The sequence below is a fragment of the Tripterygium wilfordii genome, chromosome 3 (assembly GCF_013401445.1).
Source record: "Tripterygium wilfordii isolate XIE 37 chromosome 3, ASM1340144v1, whole genome shotgun sequence".
NCBI classification, from domain to species: Eukaryota; Viridiplantae; Streptophyta; class Magnoliopsida; order Celastrales; family Celastraceae; genus Tripterygium; species Tripterygium wilfordii.
In genome coordinates, this window is record NC_052234.1 from 10,787,877 (window position 1) to 10,806,154 (window position 18,278).

General features: G+C 34.5%; 2 protein-coding genes and 1 pseudogene across 2 annotated transcripts; all 3 read right to left on the bottom strand.

The window, feature by feature from the left end:
• Window positions 1-1,769: 1,769 nt before the first annotated feature.
• On the bottom strand, window positions 1,770-7,084 carry LOC119995638 (annotated as a pseudogene).
• A 1,466-nt stretch (window positions 7,085-8,550) lies between these two features.
• Window positions 8,551-14,368, bottom strand: LOC119995639 (serine carboxypeptidase-like 20). The gene is made up of 15 exons (XM_038842145.1): window positions 14,343-14,368; window positions 12,918-13,007; window positions 12,163-12,302; window positions 11,432-11,508; window positions 11,185-11,307; window positions 10,983-11,085; window positions 10,869-10,906; window positions 10,659-10,766; window positions 10,466-10,537; window positions 10,168-10,350; window positions 9,936-10,001; window positions 9,403-9,533; window positions 8,985-9,098; window positions 8,834-8,879; window positions 8,551-8,634 (listed from the first exon to the last, which is right to left on the bottom strand). Exons 1-15 carry the CDS (start codon window positions 14,366-14,368, stop codon window positions 8,551-8,553), a joined length of 1,401 nt encoding a protein of 466 aa, XP_038698073.1.
• Window positions 14,369-15,558: 1,190 nt separating this feature from the next.
• LOC119994991 (leucine-rich repeat receptor-like protein kinase PXC1) lies at window positions 15,559-18,042 on the bottom strand. Its single transcript, XM_038841345.1, has 2 exons — window positions 16,607-18,042; window positions 15,559-16,497 (listed from the first exon to the last, which is right to left on the bottom strand). The coding sequence occupies exons 1-2, from the start codon at window positions 17,925-17,927 to the stop codon at window positions 15,821-15,823; spliced, it is 1,998 nt and encodes a 665-aa protein (XP_038697273.1). The 5' UTR covers window positions 17,928-18,042; the 3' UTR covers window positions 15,559-15,820.
• Between the last annotated feature and the right edge of the window lie 236 nt (window positions 18,043-18,278).

Below are 18,278 nucleotides of genomic sequence, written 5' to 3' on the forward strand. Positions count from 1 at the left end.
CAGGAGGCAGAAGACCTTTTGCACTTTGACTACAGTATTCCAATTTACTGTTCAGGGAAGCATCACACGTGTCAAATCAAGGATTGTCAGATTGAACTTTTATTGGCATCAATCGAAGAGTCCTTACGGAGTTTCATGTACCGCCAAAGTATGGTTAACAAGCGAGTATTTCGTGGAGAAGGGTAAAGCGTCAAGCTCACGCGGACGTGGGTTAAGTAGTTGGCGGGAGTGGTCTTGATTGGCCACATAACTGCGCGTAGATTACAAGCATTCGAGACGAGCACAAATTTTAGGGGGTGGTGGAACAAGGGGCGCGTGCTAATGCGAGGGATGTGACACGTCAGCCGAGCACGTTTTAAAGGTCAGATCCTATGAGCTGTCGTTTTTGATGGAGCCATAGGTTCTTTAGGAGTATACAATTTAATTCACTTTTAACGAATTCTCTAAAATACAATAAATTGTGTCTTTTTATAGTTTCATAAAATTACAATTCAGCAATATTTTACGTCAATTCCTCTAAATAATCCTTTATAACTTAACATATTTATTTCTCCAATCATTTTTAATATCTTTTCTATTTAATTTTTATTGAGTATATTTTAAACAAGGAAATATATTTTTTTGACAACATCATATTTAATATGTGATAAAATAATGTAAATATACTTAATATGTGTGTTTCTAATATGTGATAAAATAATGTAAGTATACTTAATTATCAATGATTTTTAATTACGTCTATCAAAAAAAATATGAATTTTAATTATGAAGAGTGTTTGGCTATTACAAATAAAGTCAAAAAACGAAACCAAAAATCACACTTGACTATAACAAAGACACCTCATCAATCCCATCCTTACCACCTCATCAACCCCATCCCCATCGTCACCGCGTCAACTTGCTGAAGTAGATGAAATGCGAAGGAGACTATCAAGCATTCGGTGACTGCGATAGTGCGATCAATGGGTCATCAGAATCTATATTTCGTAGAAGATCTTCGTTACAAATGTTGCGATCCTCGCTTTCGCCTCTTGTACATGCTCCAAAGGACTCAAAGACTACCAGTCCCGGTGTCTCAAGACCATTACATGTAGTTTTGATCGATTCTTTTGGGATGTTGAGACAGACACAGAACAAGGAAAATAAGTACTTGATCAGATGCGATACGTACGAGGCCGATCGATCGGAACCGGAAGACCAAAATTGAGGCAGCGAATAGGGTGAAGAGAAGGAGAGAGGAAAACGGGAGAGAACAAAGGATAGTGGAAAAAAAAAACTAAATAATAAAAAGATTAAAGAAATAGAAAGTTGATATTTTATTAATAAAATAAGAATACCAAAGTTATAGTGATCCGTTAGATGTAGCGGATGATGACTGTAACAACTCTAAAATTTTCCTGTAAAATACAAGAGCTGATGTGATGTGGTGTGTCTTTTTAGTTTTTTTGGGTTTCTTTCGTTAAAATGTAGTAAATGACGTGTTTACGAGAGTTGATATGGATGCTCTAAAAATGGTCCCTTCGGCTATGAGCTGTCGTGTTGGGTGCTGCAATTACACTATTACATTGTTGGTAAATTTAGTACGTTTCTTGTAGTTGCTAGTAATCTTGCAAATGATAAAAACTTGTTTGTTTGTTTTTTCTTCAGAAATTTTAAAAAAAAATACATCTTTAGCGATAGAGGCTAAATAGAGATTTCTATATACTTAACTTTTTTGAAAAAAAAAAAACAGAGACTAGAGAGAAATCCAAAATTTTTGTGATGTTCGGTCATATTGCCTTTTTGTCCAACCAATGGCTATAGAAATGCAATGCCTCTTGTGGTTTGTGGTAAGGGACTCTATGCCCTGCACCCTGAGAAAGATGGTAAAAAAACACAAATTAATCAAATATTTAACAATTTGTTATATAATACAAATTAAAATATTCATCTTTCACGTCAATTTAAATAGTATTTTGCTATCGGTTTACCCTCATTTATTTTTGGGAACTCTAACTAATTAAGTGAATCATGATTTTTTTTTGTTTGTTTTTTAAATCCTAACACCAAGAGTTGGTGCAAAAATGAGCAGCGATAAATACTGATCATGCTAAGCGACTAACCTTAACGGTGAGAAATGTGAGTCCATGGTCGTATCCTTGTAAAAATCTGCATGCACAGCACATAAAATATATGTATATGTATATGTATATGATTACATTACTTATAACATACCATAATCTAAATATTATATATAATTTACGTACCCGGCAATCTGTTCATTCACTATCCATGGCCTCCATTCATCAACGATCTTATATTCAAGTGATTTAATCCATCTTTGAGTTCCAGTAAATGGAACTACCATATCATGGTCTCCACTGGAGAGGAGTTGTGTAAATTAAACCATTAATTAACACCATACATACATACATATATATCGCATCATATATTATTATTATTTACCTGTACAGAAGTGCGCGATACTTTGCCATTGTTAGCTCCCTATGGTATGGAATCATGCTTCCGGCATCTTTTTCATGATTATTAAGAACATTTTCTGAGACAATGACCCAAGGACCGATCATAGCAACCTTAAACGTAACCATAAATTGCACAATTGATTAGATTAAAGAACCTTATTGTATCTCTTTATATTATATATATATATATATAAACATAATATGCTTCATACACCATTTACCGATTTTGCGTGGATTGCTTCCCTCACTAATTCGTTATTTAGCCATGTAGTTGCAACTTCATCATTCTGAAAAAAAACAAAAAAGGGCCAAAAATAATGGATAGTACATACGTGTGTCATGTGAGAATGAATGAATTGTCAATATAAGAAATTTGCACACACCAATGAGAGATGGTTCGGTTGACAATCGATTAGGTTAGGCATATGCGTATTCAAAATTTAATTCCAACGAGAAACATACTTTTCAACGATGTTTCAAAAAATTAAAATATATAAGAAATTTGCAGTGTAACTTACAAGACAATCATCAACACCTTTACTATTAGTCCATAAGCCAGCAAGGATGTTAAGACCAACCGTTTGGTTCCTCGCCATAAGAGACATTGATGTCGAAGTTCCATTTTCTTTTGTATCGGGTTTAGATTTTGGTGGATGGTAACAGGGTTCAAGGATGTTAAACTGGTTCAAACCATCAATTGTCTACAAATTAATCACCAATTAATTTATAGGTTAAGCATTCCCGAATTAAAATGCAAAATCAAGTGACAACAACAATTAATCGTTTTAATTATATACCTCGACAACCTTACGGAGGTAATAGTGACACTTGTCTTTGTCATCATTTATTATACAATTATCTTGAATATCCTGAAATAAAACAGGCATTAAAATGTTTTCTATTGTGTTTTTTTTTATGTAGAATGTTTAGTGAAATCAATTAAACCCTGTTTTTTACATTCACCCACCTTAAAAAGATCATCCGAGATAACTCCCATACCACGCAGAAAATGGACTTGAACATCGGTAACAAAACTTAAATTCACGATGGCCACCCCATTTCCCACCATATAGCCCTGCTAATATAAAAATGATTGAAAGGTAAATTTTTCCTTTTTGGTGCGCGCGCACACACATATATATGAATTTGTTTGAAAAATATTGGCATACCTCGAAATTAATTTTGGGTTCAATGCCATTTTTTATTCCTTTAAGAGAAATAATTTTAATTAGTATAGAACAAACAATGTTAACATGTAAGCACCATATATGAGAATACCTTGTATAATTTCAGTAGCAAGAGTTGGTATATAAATACCAGCATATGATTCTCCAGCAATATAAAATGGATTTTTCACAAATTCTGGATATAGTTTAAACCACTAACTTGCCAAGAACATAAAGATGTTAATATATATTTTAAAAACAAAGTCATGTTGAAAAATCTCAAACATATATACTTAATTACCTTTACCAAGAATGTATGTGTATCAATAGCAGTTTTACGATCTCCAGTCGTGGGTTTGGTTTTGGCTTTAGAGTAAGAGAACCCAACACCAACTGGAGAATCTAAATAAATAATATTTGAAACCTAATAAGAAAATTTTATATTTAGAAGTAAATATAACAATGAAAAAAAAAAGGTGCAATTATGCAAATTGAAATAACATTAAGAATAAATATGCATCAATTTAAATGTTTTTAACCTTGGACCAACTATATGGATTGGGATGCAATGTTGGTAGGCTTCCACGTGGCTTTCCAATTTCAAATTTGAATGGACCTAAATGAAATTAAAATTACAACAGTAGAAATTTAGATTTATATATATAAAATAATACTTAAGTGGATTTATTTTTGCCTTTTCTGGCCCTGGCCCTCGCCCAATAGGAAAATTCCAATTCATTGGGTCTTTCAATCAAAGCAAATAGAAAACCCCCAATAGCACCATCTACCAAGAGCCCTAACTATGCGATTGAATAAATTTTCCTGTCTCAGTTGCAAGTTGAGGACTCCTCCTCCTTCCACTTCTCCAAACTCTATTCGTATTTTTCATAGAGAAATCTCTGATCAACGATAGAAGAAGATCCATTTTGCATCATATCTAAGGTATTTCTTGGTTCGGGCTGAATAGGCAATGTCATTAAATCATTATCAAATTGACTGCAATACTTTTTTGTCCATAAGGATTCCACAAGAGTGCCTTCTACTTTTAATAGGCCATGAAGTAGATTAGAATCGTCCCATTTTCTTTTTCCTCTAGTTTGGGACAAAGCTCTTGTGTGACCAATCCGGGAGAAAAAAATTTCTTTTTTGTTTTTTTAGAGTGTTGGCACATATTCCGCTTTGGGATATATCAAAGACTAAACGGATTAGGGGGCTCCGCAATTAGTTTCAAATTGTAGAGTCTACAATTGAAATTCAATGGTTCAAGACACGTGCCACATCACACCACATTTTTATTTTTTTATTTTTAAAATTTGTATGACTTTTTCTTCACCATTGGATATAAATTGTAGACTCTAGGGAATTACGGAGCCCCTAAATCCATACTAAACTGTACAATTTCGTGAATTGAATTCCAACGTAAAAGTTGAACTCCATACTTAATTTTGTTGTATTAGAAATGCATTGATATATAAGAGTAGAAGCATGCAAGAATATACCATGTTCATTGATAAATCCATCAAAACTAGAAGCTCCGGGTCCTCCATTGAGCCATAAAACAACAGGATCATTCTTTTGTTCTCTCTCAGAAACGACGAAGTAGTAGAACAGATATCTCTCGCGGTCTATTTCTACGTACCTTAACAAGGGAAGAAGTTTAATTATTAAATTATTTTCTTTAAAAACATAAAATCATTCATTCTCATAGGCAAGGGTGGAACAAGAAAGTTAAGTTGGGGTGGACTAATATTAAAACAACGGCACTTTTATTAGTTTTCTTTTAGGGAGAATAGGGTCAATGGCCCTAGAAATTTTTTGAAGATCTATTTACAATAACATAATTTTTTAAAATGATATTATGAATAAATATTCATCTATTAAAGTTTGACTACGTCAAAAATGAGTATTGGCACTCACATAATTTTTTAAGCTCAAACCAAAAGAATTAGTATTCATATACTTGCACGTGGTTTTAGACTTTCTTTATTTTTAAAAATATAATAAAATTAAAAGTTAGTGGAAAATAGACAAAAACATATAGTAACACAACTCATGAACTAAGACCAGTCCAGTTTGAATTATTGATAGGAACACTCATGTGGCCCATCCCATATTTTCCTAGAGAGCATAAAGATCAATGGGCATATTACTTAACCTAACATTAAAAAAAGGCGTTAATTATATTTTTCATCATCGAAAGATAGAGATCGTTCATTTTTAGCACTGAAAGATTTTTTTATTACAATGTCATCACCCATTTTTTCAAAATGAGACTTTCTAGGACTCGGTCAAAATTGCTACAATGCCGGATAGGATCAATGCATATGTGGCATTAAATCAACAATAATTAATCAAAATATATCTATGTGGCAATATATACTATTTTTCTTATTTTAAATAAGAAATTTAGCCATTTTGTCTCTCCTTCCTCACTCTCCTTCTGTCTCTCTCACCTTCTTTCACAACCCAAATAATGGTAAAGGGATGATTGTTGGAGGCGGAAGATCTGGATCTAGAAAAGGCAGATACTGGTTTTGAGTATATGAGGAATGGAAACCCTTGCAGATCTAGATTTGGAAAAAAAGGATGATTGTTGGAGAACGAAGAGGATGAGGAAAGGGAGGTCCTTGAAAGTCTTGGCCCGCAGTTGTAGGAGATATGCAGGTACAGTGTTAGGTCTTCTTCCGGTGGTTCTTGGTCAACGTGGGTCAAACGATCCATCATCGGAGATTCAAAGTGCAGTTGTGTAGAGAGCAATAGTTGAGTTGGTGAAGAAGGGGATTTGTATAGGTAAGCGGGTTTGTTGTTTTCTTCGCTACTCTACATAGGAAAAGACAGATAGAGAAGGATGGAGTTTGTACTCCATTGATGCTGAAAATGAACCTCCTATGGTATGAGATGAAAAAAATTTTCCCCCTAAAATATTATTGTAACAAAAAAATCTTTGAATGTTAAAAGTGACGATCATTATCTTTCGGTGATAAAAAATACAATTAACCCTAAAAAAAATCTACACCGAATTACTACCCAGTATAGCTAGTGCTATTTCCACCTCTGCCCATGGATTATTGTTCCAAGGATAAAAGTAATTGTAGAAGTTAACTATTGATATTAATTCGCAAAAGAAAGCATCAAGCTCAGAACAATAAGAAAAATACTTATTTTCTCATAGGATTAAGATGGAATATTAAATAGAAAAGTATATATTAGCGAAACTATCCACCAACTAAAAGTGATTCAAAAAAAATACCCTGAATAGTGTTCTCATGGGAAGGTGCCTACGAAACCAGGCAGATGTGATACGCGAACGCCTTCAGGAGTAGCTTCGATGAATGTAAACCTAATAAAAGTGAAGCAAATGACTAAACTCAAAAACAGATGCAACTCTTTCCTGGCTACAGTTACCGTATTCATAATTTGATATGATTCAAGTTGGTCAGGGATTTGTCTATACATAGTAAAATATATAAAGAAGCGATTATATATTTTAATATTTTCAATGGCGAGGGAAACAAGTGAGAACCCAAAAAAAGCAGACAAAACATGTTCGGTTAATGGGTGTTGTAGAGTTGGTCAAAGTGCATAATATTTACCCATGTCGAATTTAAATATTGGAAAATTTAGAATGTAGCATAGAGTGGTGGCTGAAGAATTTAGAATGTATTTTGACCACTCCACACACAATGTTTTTGTACATTTATTGATCATTTTGTCTAATCCCCATTTTTATGACAAATCCAATAAATTCGCCGAATAAGTGGCCTCCTCTTTCTTGATGTGCTTGCATATGATGTAGGACAAGTCATGTAAGGTTTTTTTTTTTTTTTTTTTTTTTTTTTTTATCAGAAGTCATGTAAGGTTGGGTTTGGAGATTATTACTAATAATCCAGCTAAGTCATTGGAAGTTGGGATGAGGGCAGCATTATCTGGCATATGTCTTTTTCTTCTTTTTTTTTTTTTTGTCTGAAACAATAAATAAATTCAATATAAAAAAACTACGACAACTATGGTTAGTGTTTTGGAAAGGTGCCTAAACTTGGTTCCAGGTTTGGGGGAGAGCCGGTGCACTATTGCACCGGCTAATAACCTGTTCAATTTTTCAACCGTTGGATTAACATATACAGATCAAACGGTTTAAGTTAAAGGACAAAAAAAAATTGGGTCTTTACTCCTGAGGTTTGAGATTAGAACAAAATTGACTCTCTCTACTACTCTCTCATCACTTCTTCTTCTCTACCTCATCTCAAACTAGATTTTCCTCAACTTTCAAATCTACCCTCATCACTCTCGTTATCTTCGATTGATGAAAGCACTAGAGTGGAGAATGCTCTTCTTCTTGTTGTACTTGGGTTTGTTGCGAATTTGTGTTATTTGTTGTGGGGTTTGTTAGGGTTTCTTTGATTACTGCTATGAGTTTTGAATTTCATCTATTTCTCTATTTTGGGTCAGCTATCACCTTCAATTTCAAGTTCCAACTGTTAGATATGCTCTTGATTTCAATCTCTCGTGGGTTAACTATCACCTTCAAGGAGCATCTGGTTTATCTTTTCTTCCTCGATAGATGATTGTGCACCCTTGGGTTATCTAGAACTAGATTAACCTAAACCCCAAATCCTTATCTCGAAACAGATTTTCCTCACCTTTTGAAATCTACCCTCATCTTGTTATCTTGGATTGATGGAAGCAAGAGTGTGGAGATAAGATTTTCTTTGCTTTAAATTTGTTTACTCTGTTATGAAAAGCCCTTAAATTTATTTAACCTTGCAAATGATAAAACTTGTTTGTTTGTTTTTTCCTGTCAATTTTTTATTAAAAAACCAAAAAAAAAAGTACATCTTTAGGGGTAGAGGATAAATAAAGATTTCTCTAAATTTTATTTTTTAAAAAAATGTAGATTACAGAGAAATTTTCGTGATGTCCGATCATATTGGCTCTCTGTCCAACCACTGACTATAGAAATGCAATGCCTCTTGTGGCTTGTTGTAAGCGACTCTGTGCCCGGCACCCTGTGAAAGATGGCAAAGAACATAAGTTATCAAATATTCAACAATTTTGGTCAATAATCAAAATCAAAATCTTCATCATTCACGTCAATTTTTTTTCTTTTTCTTTTAGATTGATTAATTAACCCTCGTTTCTTTTTGAGAACTCTAATTAAGTGAAACATGAGAACCGATCGATAAATACTCATGCTAAGCAACTAACCTTAATGGTGAGAAATGTCAGTTCATGTTCATATCCTTGTAAAATTCTGCATGCACAACAAAACATAAAAATGTATATGTATATGTATATAATTAAATTACTTACACATAACATACCATAATTTAAACAGTATATATAATTAATAATTTACCCGGCAACTTGTTCATTCACTATCCATGATCTCCATTCATCTACGATGTCATATCCAAGTGATTTAATCCATCTTTGTGTCCCAGTAAATGGAACAACCATATCATGGTCTCCACTGAAGTTGTGCAAATTAAACAATTAATTAACACCGTATATACATATATACTTGTAAAACAAAAATGTTAGAGATCCCAATAATCCTAGTAATCAATCTTGGCTATTAATTGATGTAAGTGTAGGGGCCCACAAAACCTGATGCACATCAATCAAGGGACATAATTGATTACTGGGATGACTGAGATCTCATTTACTAGGATCCCTATCACTTCTAATTGTATTAACTTGTTGTTTCTTTACACAATTAACAACTAATTATCGTATTATATATTATTATATATTATTATTATTTGTAAATTTACCAGAATATAAGTGCGCGATACCCTGCCTTTATTAGATTTTTATGGTACGGGATCATGCTTCCGGCATCTTTTTTATAATTATAAAGAACGTTTTCTGAAACGGTGACCCAACGCCGCCCAATCATATCAACCTAATCATGGATTGCATAATTAATTAGATTAAACAACCTTTATTGTATGTCTATCTATACAAAAATGTTAGGGATCTCAGTCATCAATCTTGATCATTAATTGATATAAGTGTAGGCCCCGCAAAACCTGATTTACATCAATCGAAGAACATGATTGATTACTGGGATGACTCTATCACTTATGCTATCTCTATACATAATATACTTCATACACCCTTAAAAAATGTTAAGGATCTCACTAAATGAGATTCTAGTTATCCCAGTAATTCATTTTGTTCATTGATCGATGTAAGTGTAGGGGCTCACAAAATATGATGATTGATTTAGAGAGTGACATGTTAGTCATTGGGATGATTGTGATCCCATTTCCTAAGATTCCTATCACTTCTATACACCATTTACCGGCTCTGCGTGGATTGCTTTCCTCACTAATAAATTATTTAGCCATGTAGTTGCAACTTCGTCATTCTGAAAAAAAAAAAAAAAAAAAAACCCCGAAAACAATAAATAGTGCATAGCATGTGAGAATGAATCAATATAATTTTTATTTTTTTATTTTTTTATTTTTCTTGGTTCAGGTGATGGGGAGTATAATATAAATATTAATTACAATATTTATGCATCTGTAACTTACAAGGCAATCATCAACACCTTCACTATTAGTCCATAAGCCAGTAAAATCGTTAAGACCAACCGTTCGGTTCCGAACCAGAAGAGACATTGATGTTGAAGCTCCATTTTCTTTTGTATCAGGTTTAGATTTTGGTGGATGGTAACAGGGTTCAAGGATATTATACGGGTTCATGCCATCAATTATCTACAAATTAATCATCAATTAATTATCCGATTACAGTAATTTATAGGTTAAGCATTTGCATAACTACGTATGTGTGTGCGCGTGTATATACACACACAGAAATTCTCTTAATTACCTTGTCAACCTTACTGAGGTAATGGTGACACTCGTCTTTATTATCCTTCATATTACAAGTAATTTGAATATTCTGCAATAAAGTACGCATTAAAATGTTTAGATTATGATAGCAATTCTTTTGTATATATATATTTTTTTGGATAGAATGTTTAGTGAAATCAATTAAAACATTATATTTTACATTTACCCACCTCAAAAAGATCATCTGAAATAAGTCCCATACCATGCAGAAAAAGGATTTTATCATCGTTATTAAATGGTGAACTAGGGTCAGCCACCCCATTTCCCACCATATAGCCCTGCTTATATAAAGGTTATTTAATGTTAATGTTTTTTTTCATTTTTTTTCGAATATATATATATATACACACATGAATTTATTTGAAAAAATATTGGGATACCTTGAAATTAATGTTGCGTTCAACGTCATCTTTGATTCCTTAAAGAAAAATAATTTTAATTAGTATAGAAAAATAATGTTAACATGCAAGCACTAAGCACATATAAGACAATACCTTGTATTATTTTTGTAGCAAGAGTTGGTATATAAATACCAGCATACGATTCTCCAGCGATATAAAATGGATTATTCACAAATTCTGGATATAGCTCAAACCACTAAACATAGAGATGTTAATATATATATATATATATATATATGTGTGTGTGTGTGTATTAAAAAACAAAATGATGTTGAAAAATCTCAAACATACTTACCATTACCAAGAATGTATGTGTATCAATAGCAATCTTATGATCTCCAGTCGCGTAATTTGTTTTGTCTTTAGAGTAAGAGAACCCAACACCAACCGGAGAGTCTAAATAAATAATGTTTGAAACCTAATAACACAATTTTATGCTTTAGAAGTAAATATAAGGGCTTATAAAAGTATGAAAAAGGATGCAATCATGCAAATTGAAATGACATTAAGAATAAAGATACATCAATTTAAATGTTTTTGACCTTGGACCAACTATATGGATTGAGATTCAATGTTGGCAGACTTCCACGTGGCTTTCCAGTTTCAAATTTGAATGGACCTAAATGAAATTGAGATTATAACAATAGAAACTTGATTTGTATACAAAATAGAAACAATAAAAAAAATAAAATATTTGAGTGGATTTATTTTTGCCTTTTCTGGCCCAATAGGGAAATATCAATTTATTGGGCCTTTCGATACAAAGCAAATAGAAAACCTTGACAGTGCCATATTATAGGAGCCCAAACCATGTGATTGAATAAACCCTCGTCTCTCCATTGCCAGTCGAGGACTCCTTCTTCTTCCACCTCTTCAAATTGCGATTCATATTTTTCATAAAGAAATCTATAATCAACGATAGAACAAGATTCATTTTCAATCATACTTAAATTGATTGCAATCTTTTTCTACTTTCTACTAGGCCATAAACTAGATCATAATCATCCTTTACTACTTCATAATAAATGATCCCACTTTCTTTATCATATATGAGTAGAGGCTAGAGGTCTCGAGCGACCGATCCGACAGAGCAAACTTTTTTTTGCTGAGTGTTGGCACATATTCTCCAATTTGAGACTAAGCCAAACCATTTATTGAATATTGAATCCCGCAGAAAATTGAACTTAAATATTTTGTATTAGATAACTCTTTTTTTTTAAAAAAAATAAAAAAAAATTGATATATAAGAGTGGAAGCAAGCAAGCATATATACCATGTTGATAGATAAAACCATCAAAAGTAGAACATCCAGGTCCTCCATTGAGCCATAAAACAAGGGGATCATTCTTCGGTTCTCTCTCAGAAGTGACGAAGTAGTAGAATAGATACCTCTTATTGTCTATTTTCATGTACCTTAAAAAGGGAAGAAGTCTAATTGTTAAATTATTTTTTTTCTTTAAAACACCAAATCATCCATTCCCATGGGCAAAGGCGGAGCCATGAAATTAAATTGGGATGAGCTAATATTAAAACAACAGCACTTGATTAGCTTTTTTTTTTTTTTTTTGGCATATGATTTGCCTTGAAAATTTTCTTTAGATCTATATACAACTCATTGAAAAAATATTATGAATAAATATTCATCTTGAATTAAAGTTTGAACTACGAGAAGAATTAAAGTTAATCAAGTGCTGTTGTCCCAACTCATATATTTCAAGAGAGCATAAAGTAAAGAATAATGGATCATGTGATTACTTATAAACCTAACATCAAAAAAATAAAAAATAAAAAAATGCCCACTGCTAGACTTCCAGTTTTGTCTCTGCCCATGGGTTATTGTCCCAACGAGTAAAAACTAAATGTAGAAATTAACTCTTGATATTAATTCAAAAAATGAAGAATCAAGCCCAGATAATAAGAATCTTCTTATAGGATTAAGATGGAATATTAAACAAAAAAATATACATTAGAAAAACTATCCACAAATTAAAAATATCCTTAAAAAAGAAAAAGAAAAAGAAAAATTACCCTGAATAGTGTTTTGATGGGAAGTCGCCTTTAAAACCAGGAAGATGTGTTACGAGAGCGCCTTTAGGAATCGCTTCAATTACTGTAAACCTCATAAAAGTAAAGCAAATGATTAAACCCAAAAACAGATGCAACTCTTTCTCGGCTATTATCATATCCATAATTTGATATGATTAAATTTCGATAAAGGTCTTTCTATTATATAGTGAATAGATGAAGGAGCAATTGTGTATTTTAATTTTAATAACAAGAGTTCGGTCGGTTGATAGGTGTCCAATACATAGAGTGGCTGAAAAATCTAAAGTGTATGCCGGTCACTTCACACACAATGTGTTTGTACATTTCTTGATCATTTTCTCTAATCCTTAGTTTTTGAGACAAACCCAATAAAATTGCCGAATGAGTGGCCTGTTGACATGTATATGACTAGGATACAGCTCAGCATATATGCCTCACATAAAGCTGGCTTCGAATATATTATTACGACCAATCCAGCTAAGTCATTGGAGGTTGGGAATTGGGATCAGTACAGCCAAGTTATTTGTCATTTGTTCAGTTTTATGGATGAAAACGAGATAATAATAGCCAAATGCCTTTTTTGTTTTTTGCCTAAATAAAAATTAAATTTAATATAAAAAAATGTCAATGATTAAAAAAATGTCATGCCTAGTCAACATGACAAGTGAGATACAGTAAAGAGGAGTCGTCAAACTAAGAAGCCAATCAAGTCAACAAAGGAAAGGAAACGTTGTAAGAGATCTTGTAGAGATTACTTTTCATTGAAATTGAAATGAGGGATGTGCATCATATATATGACCTAGTTTGGTAATTATTTTCAAAGTAGTAGATATGCTAGCAGAAATAGTGGTAGCATAAATACTGAACAATTTAAGTAGTAGATATGTTGCACGAATGCTTGGTAGTGTTTGGTTGAACTTTTGCATGTAACATTTATGCTGGTTATCATTTTATGACAAATTACGTGCAAGGATATCATGCATTATAGTTTCTAACATATGCATATAAATGTAAAAAAATTAATTTATAAAATAAATATAATCAATTAAAATAAAATTAAGATAATTAATAAATTTATAAAACAAATATGATTAATTAAAATAAAATAAAGATTATTAATTAAAATAAAATAAAGATTATTAATTAATTTATAACATAAAGATGATTAATTCATTTATAAAATAACCATAATTAATTAATTATATTTATTTTAAAATATAATTAATTATATCGATATTGATTTGATGGTATTAGGGGGATAACAATAGAGGAGTTAGGACAATATGAGGAGAAAATGAAAAATGTTATCAAAATTGTCCCAAAGAGAAACATTCCAAAAGTAGCATAATATTGCTTCAAAATTGTCTTGGATTATATGGTGCCCGAAAATGCTCATTTGGCATGCACAAAGCATTTATGCTAGATACAAACATAAATGTGCTTTGCCAAACGGGGTCATATATATATATATATATAGACTAAAGTAACCTAGCTTAGCACAGAGGCAACGGTCAAGAAAGAGCTCGACAGGATCAGACATAGCTGTACATACTGATCCATTGAGATACATACTAGAAATTATGGACCTATGAACTGGGCTGAACTTTTGGGCCTATCCTAATGTTGTATCTTTACGTTGCAATCTTAACCGTCATATAATTTCAACAACCATGCATGATTTGAGAAAACAAGTACTTAATTCAATTTAAGGAGGGAAGACTTCATTGACAAATTTCCTAGTGTCAACTTGGGGAGAATTCAAATTCGAATTCAAACCAGGCTTCAGATGAAGACGAATCCTTATAGCATAATAGTCTCAATGTTGAGATTCAAATCATCGCATCTCAACATACCTAACTATCAGGGATATGAGAATTTGAACAGACATACCCAAAACACCGATAAAAGGAAAGATGAAACTCAGATTAAGGTAGGCACTACGAATTGTGATATAAGAATCCTTTGATTCATTCTTAAGATAGACACTGACTTGAGTATTGGAGTGTTCTCGGGCTACGAAGGGCTGCCTGTTCTTGTTCTTGTAGGTTAAAGATTCACCGTCTATATCACCGCCTGGACCGCAGCTATTAACATCTAAGGTCGTGCAGATTTTTTGTATCGACAAAAAGATATGGTAATTCTAAAATCTTGGAGATGAATTTGATTTTTATGATGGACAAAAAATTGTTAAATTCACAAAAATTGATCAAAACATAAATACGAAAATTATGGTGCCCCAAAAGAAGAGGTGATTATGAAACGTGCTCTGCTGGGTTTTTGCCTTAACTCTACATGTTTCAGTCTTATCCAACCCCAACTCGGCCTGAGATTCAAACCTATGATTTTGACCGTACCCGACCCTTAAAAGTATGCACACGCCCAAGCCCGCCCGTGAAGTCCAATACATATTATAAAATAAAAATATAATACTTATTAAATACATATTTTAATGCAAAAACTCTAGAAACTATAAATACTAAAAAAATAAAAATAAAACATAAACAAGGGAGTATAAAAGTTTTATACAAGCATGTAAAGACAAATATATATATGTATATAAAAATAACTAGTAAATAGTACGTATAAAATACAAATACACTATATTATGCATAATAAATCTATATCATGCACCCGGTTAAAATTCTAAATTTCCAAATCCAGTTCAAATATAAACCTAAAGAGCCATGAGATATGCAATCTGGTTGCTTGTGCTCGCAAGATCACGACTACCCACATGTGACAATGTAGATTCAGTGCTTACATAACTACAAAGAACAACACTACAGAACAAAAGGGCTCGGGAGAAGCCTACAATGCTGGTAACTGGCAGCGAGAAAATGCAAATCAAGAACAAAACAACCCATAAGTTATATTGGCAGGACTAATCAATATCCAGCCAATCCATCTTCGGTGGTGGCAAGGGAAGGTGAGAGCGAATTGCGCGATTCATCGTAATCTTCTCCTAAAGGAGATTGTTCCACCCTGATGTCCTCAATCAGCTTCACCACTTCAGGCATTGTTGGCCTCTTTTCAGGCAATGGGGCTACACAAGCCAACCCCACATGAAGCATTGACACAAGCTCCTCCTCAATGTTCTTATACCTCAGAAGTTCCTGATCGAACACTTCTGCCGTCCACTCTTCCTTCACTACTGATCGTACCCATTTTGGGAGATCAATAGCCTGTTCCTCTTCATCCACGCGTGGACGTGTGGGGGAAGGGTACTGAGCTGGTGCCCTTCCTGTAAGAACTTCCAGCAATAAGACCCCAAAGCTATAGACATCAGCCTTGTGCGAGAGCCTCTTGATTTCTGACTGTTCAGGAGCCTTGTACCCTCCCAATCTTGCTATTGCATGAGCTGGATTCAACAGGAGCGATAATCCGAAATCAGAAATCAAAGCCACGCCATTCTTGTCAAGCAACACATTTGAGGATTTCACATTTCCATGTGGAATTTTTCCACCATACTCTTCATGAATTCGAGCAAGTCCCCGAGCTGCACCTAACACCAAGCTTATCCTCGTCGTCCAATCCAATGGGATTCTCCCTGGACCCCTGTTTTCTATTCACATCAGCAAAAACAAAACATCAATATTCACAAATCAGTTCAATCAAACAAAGTATTCCAAACTATATTCACATCAGTTCAATCAACAGAACGAAATACCAACCATGAAGAAGTGAATGCAAGCTTCCATTGGGAAGATGATCATAGACAAGGAGCTTCTCTTCCTTGGCATAATAGTAAGCCCTCAGCCTCACGATGTTTGGATGCTTAATTTTCCCTATTACATCCATGTATTGCTCGAATTCCTTCCTGGCACAAGGGTTAGCGTCCTTGAGCCTCTTCACGGCCACCGAACACCCATCGTCGAGGACTGCCTTGTACACAGTACCCAGGCTTCCTTTCCCGAGCATCTCCGCAGATGCCCGCAACAAATCCTCCAGCTCAAATGGCTTTCTCTTGTCGTAGAACACAAGCTTGCTCCGATCCGTGGCATTTGTACCGTCACTATCTCCACCACCGTTGGCATAAACCTTCTTTTCACTCCCATAGCTGCTTCTCCTCTTTTCACTCCCTACTTTCGATTCACTACTTCCATGTCTGCCGCAGAGATAGGCGACGACAAAGGATATCACCACCAAAAGTACCACACAATTGGCAACCACAATTGCCACAATAGCACCGGGTCTTAGTCCTTTTCGTGTTCGATTCTTGTCTTCTCCGAGTAATGGTGTTTGAGGAATCGAGCTGGGGTTAGACGGCACGGTTTCAGAAGAACCATTTACAGGGGGCGTCTCCGTGAAGGAACACGGAGGCAACGAGCCGGATCCACAAAGCCCTTCGTTCCCAGAGAAAGTTCGATCGCCGAATTTCTTCAACATTCCTTCCGGCAATCGCCCGTACAGTTCGTTGTTTGATACATTAAGCTCTTTAAGATTGGGAAGTGCTGCAGAAAGATCCGGAATCCGACCCGAGATTTCGTTGTTCTGTAACCTGAGGGTGAGGAGTCTGCTCAGGTTTAACAAATCCCGGGGAATCTCGCCGTGAATGTTGTTAGTCGACAAATCGAGCCGGAGGAGGCGCTTGAGGGATGAAATCTCCTGCGGAATTTCGCCGGAGAAATCATTTCCGGAAAGGTACAGAAGCTTGAGATTAGTACAGTTGGTGATAGGCAAAATGGTGCTGTTGAGGCGGTTGCTGTGGAGGTCAAGCACCCGCAGTTGGTCGAGGAGAGAAAGAGAGTCAATCGGACCCCGAAGGTCTAAAGAAGGAAGAAACAGTGATTCGACGCGTCCAGTGGTGGAGCACTTGACGCCGCTCCATGATGCAGAGCAGGCATCACCGCCTGTCCAATTGGCGAGGAGGTTTGCATGTGTGTCGGTCTGGAGACGGAAGAGGGTAAGGGCATTAGTGTCGTTTGGGGATAAAGCGAGAGACGGTGAAAAGAGCAGGAAGAGAAGCGAGAGTAGGAAGTGAGGTCCGTTCATGGAAGCGTGCGTTTGTGTGAGCGGGAAGAGATGAAGCCAGTAAAAAACTGATTTTGTTTTTGTCCAAGGACATAAGAGTCTTTCTAACTTGTCACTCTTGAGTGTTGACCCTTTTTTTTTTGGGTTTCAAATTAAATATTTAAAGGACTGGAGTGGAGTGGAGTGGAGAGGAGAGGCATGATTAAAGGAGAGGGAGAAGGAGGTGGTGGGGGATGGATGATGATCATCAATCAATCAAGCCTTTATCTCAAAAATTTAGAGTCGGCAAGTCTATCACTGAGAACATCACCGATTACATGGTGCATGAAAATATGATTAAAGGTGTTATTGGTATGGGAATTGGACGATGAG

Bases quoted from the DNA above. Each gene is read 5' to 3' on its own strand.
- LOC119995639 (XM_038842145.1), bottom strand. From the start codon at position 14,368: ATGTTTGTATCTAGCATAAATGCTTT. The intron at 11,509-12,162 runs GTATATATGCTT...AATTTCATTTAG, and splicing joins TGGTTTTATCTATCAACATG to GTCCATTCAAATTTGAAACT. The intron at 8,880-8,984 runs GTAAATTATTAA...TTGTGCATGCAG, and splicing joins GTGAATGAACAAGTTGCCGG to AATTTTACAAGGATATGAAC.
- LOC119994991 (XM_038841345.1), bottom strand. From the start codon at position 17,927: ATGAACGGACCTCACTTCCTACTCTCGCTTCTCTTCCTGCTCTTTTCA. The intron at 16,498-16,606 runs GTTGGTATTTCG...TGATGTGAATAG, and splicing joins CTTGCATTCACTTCTTCATG to AAAACAGGGGTCCAGGGAGA.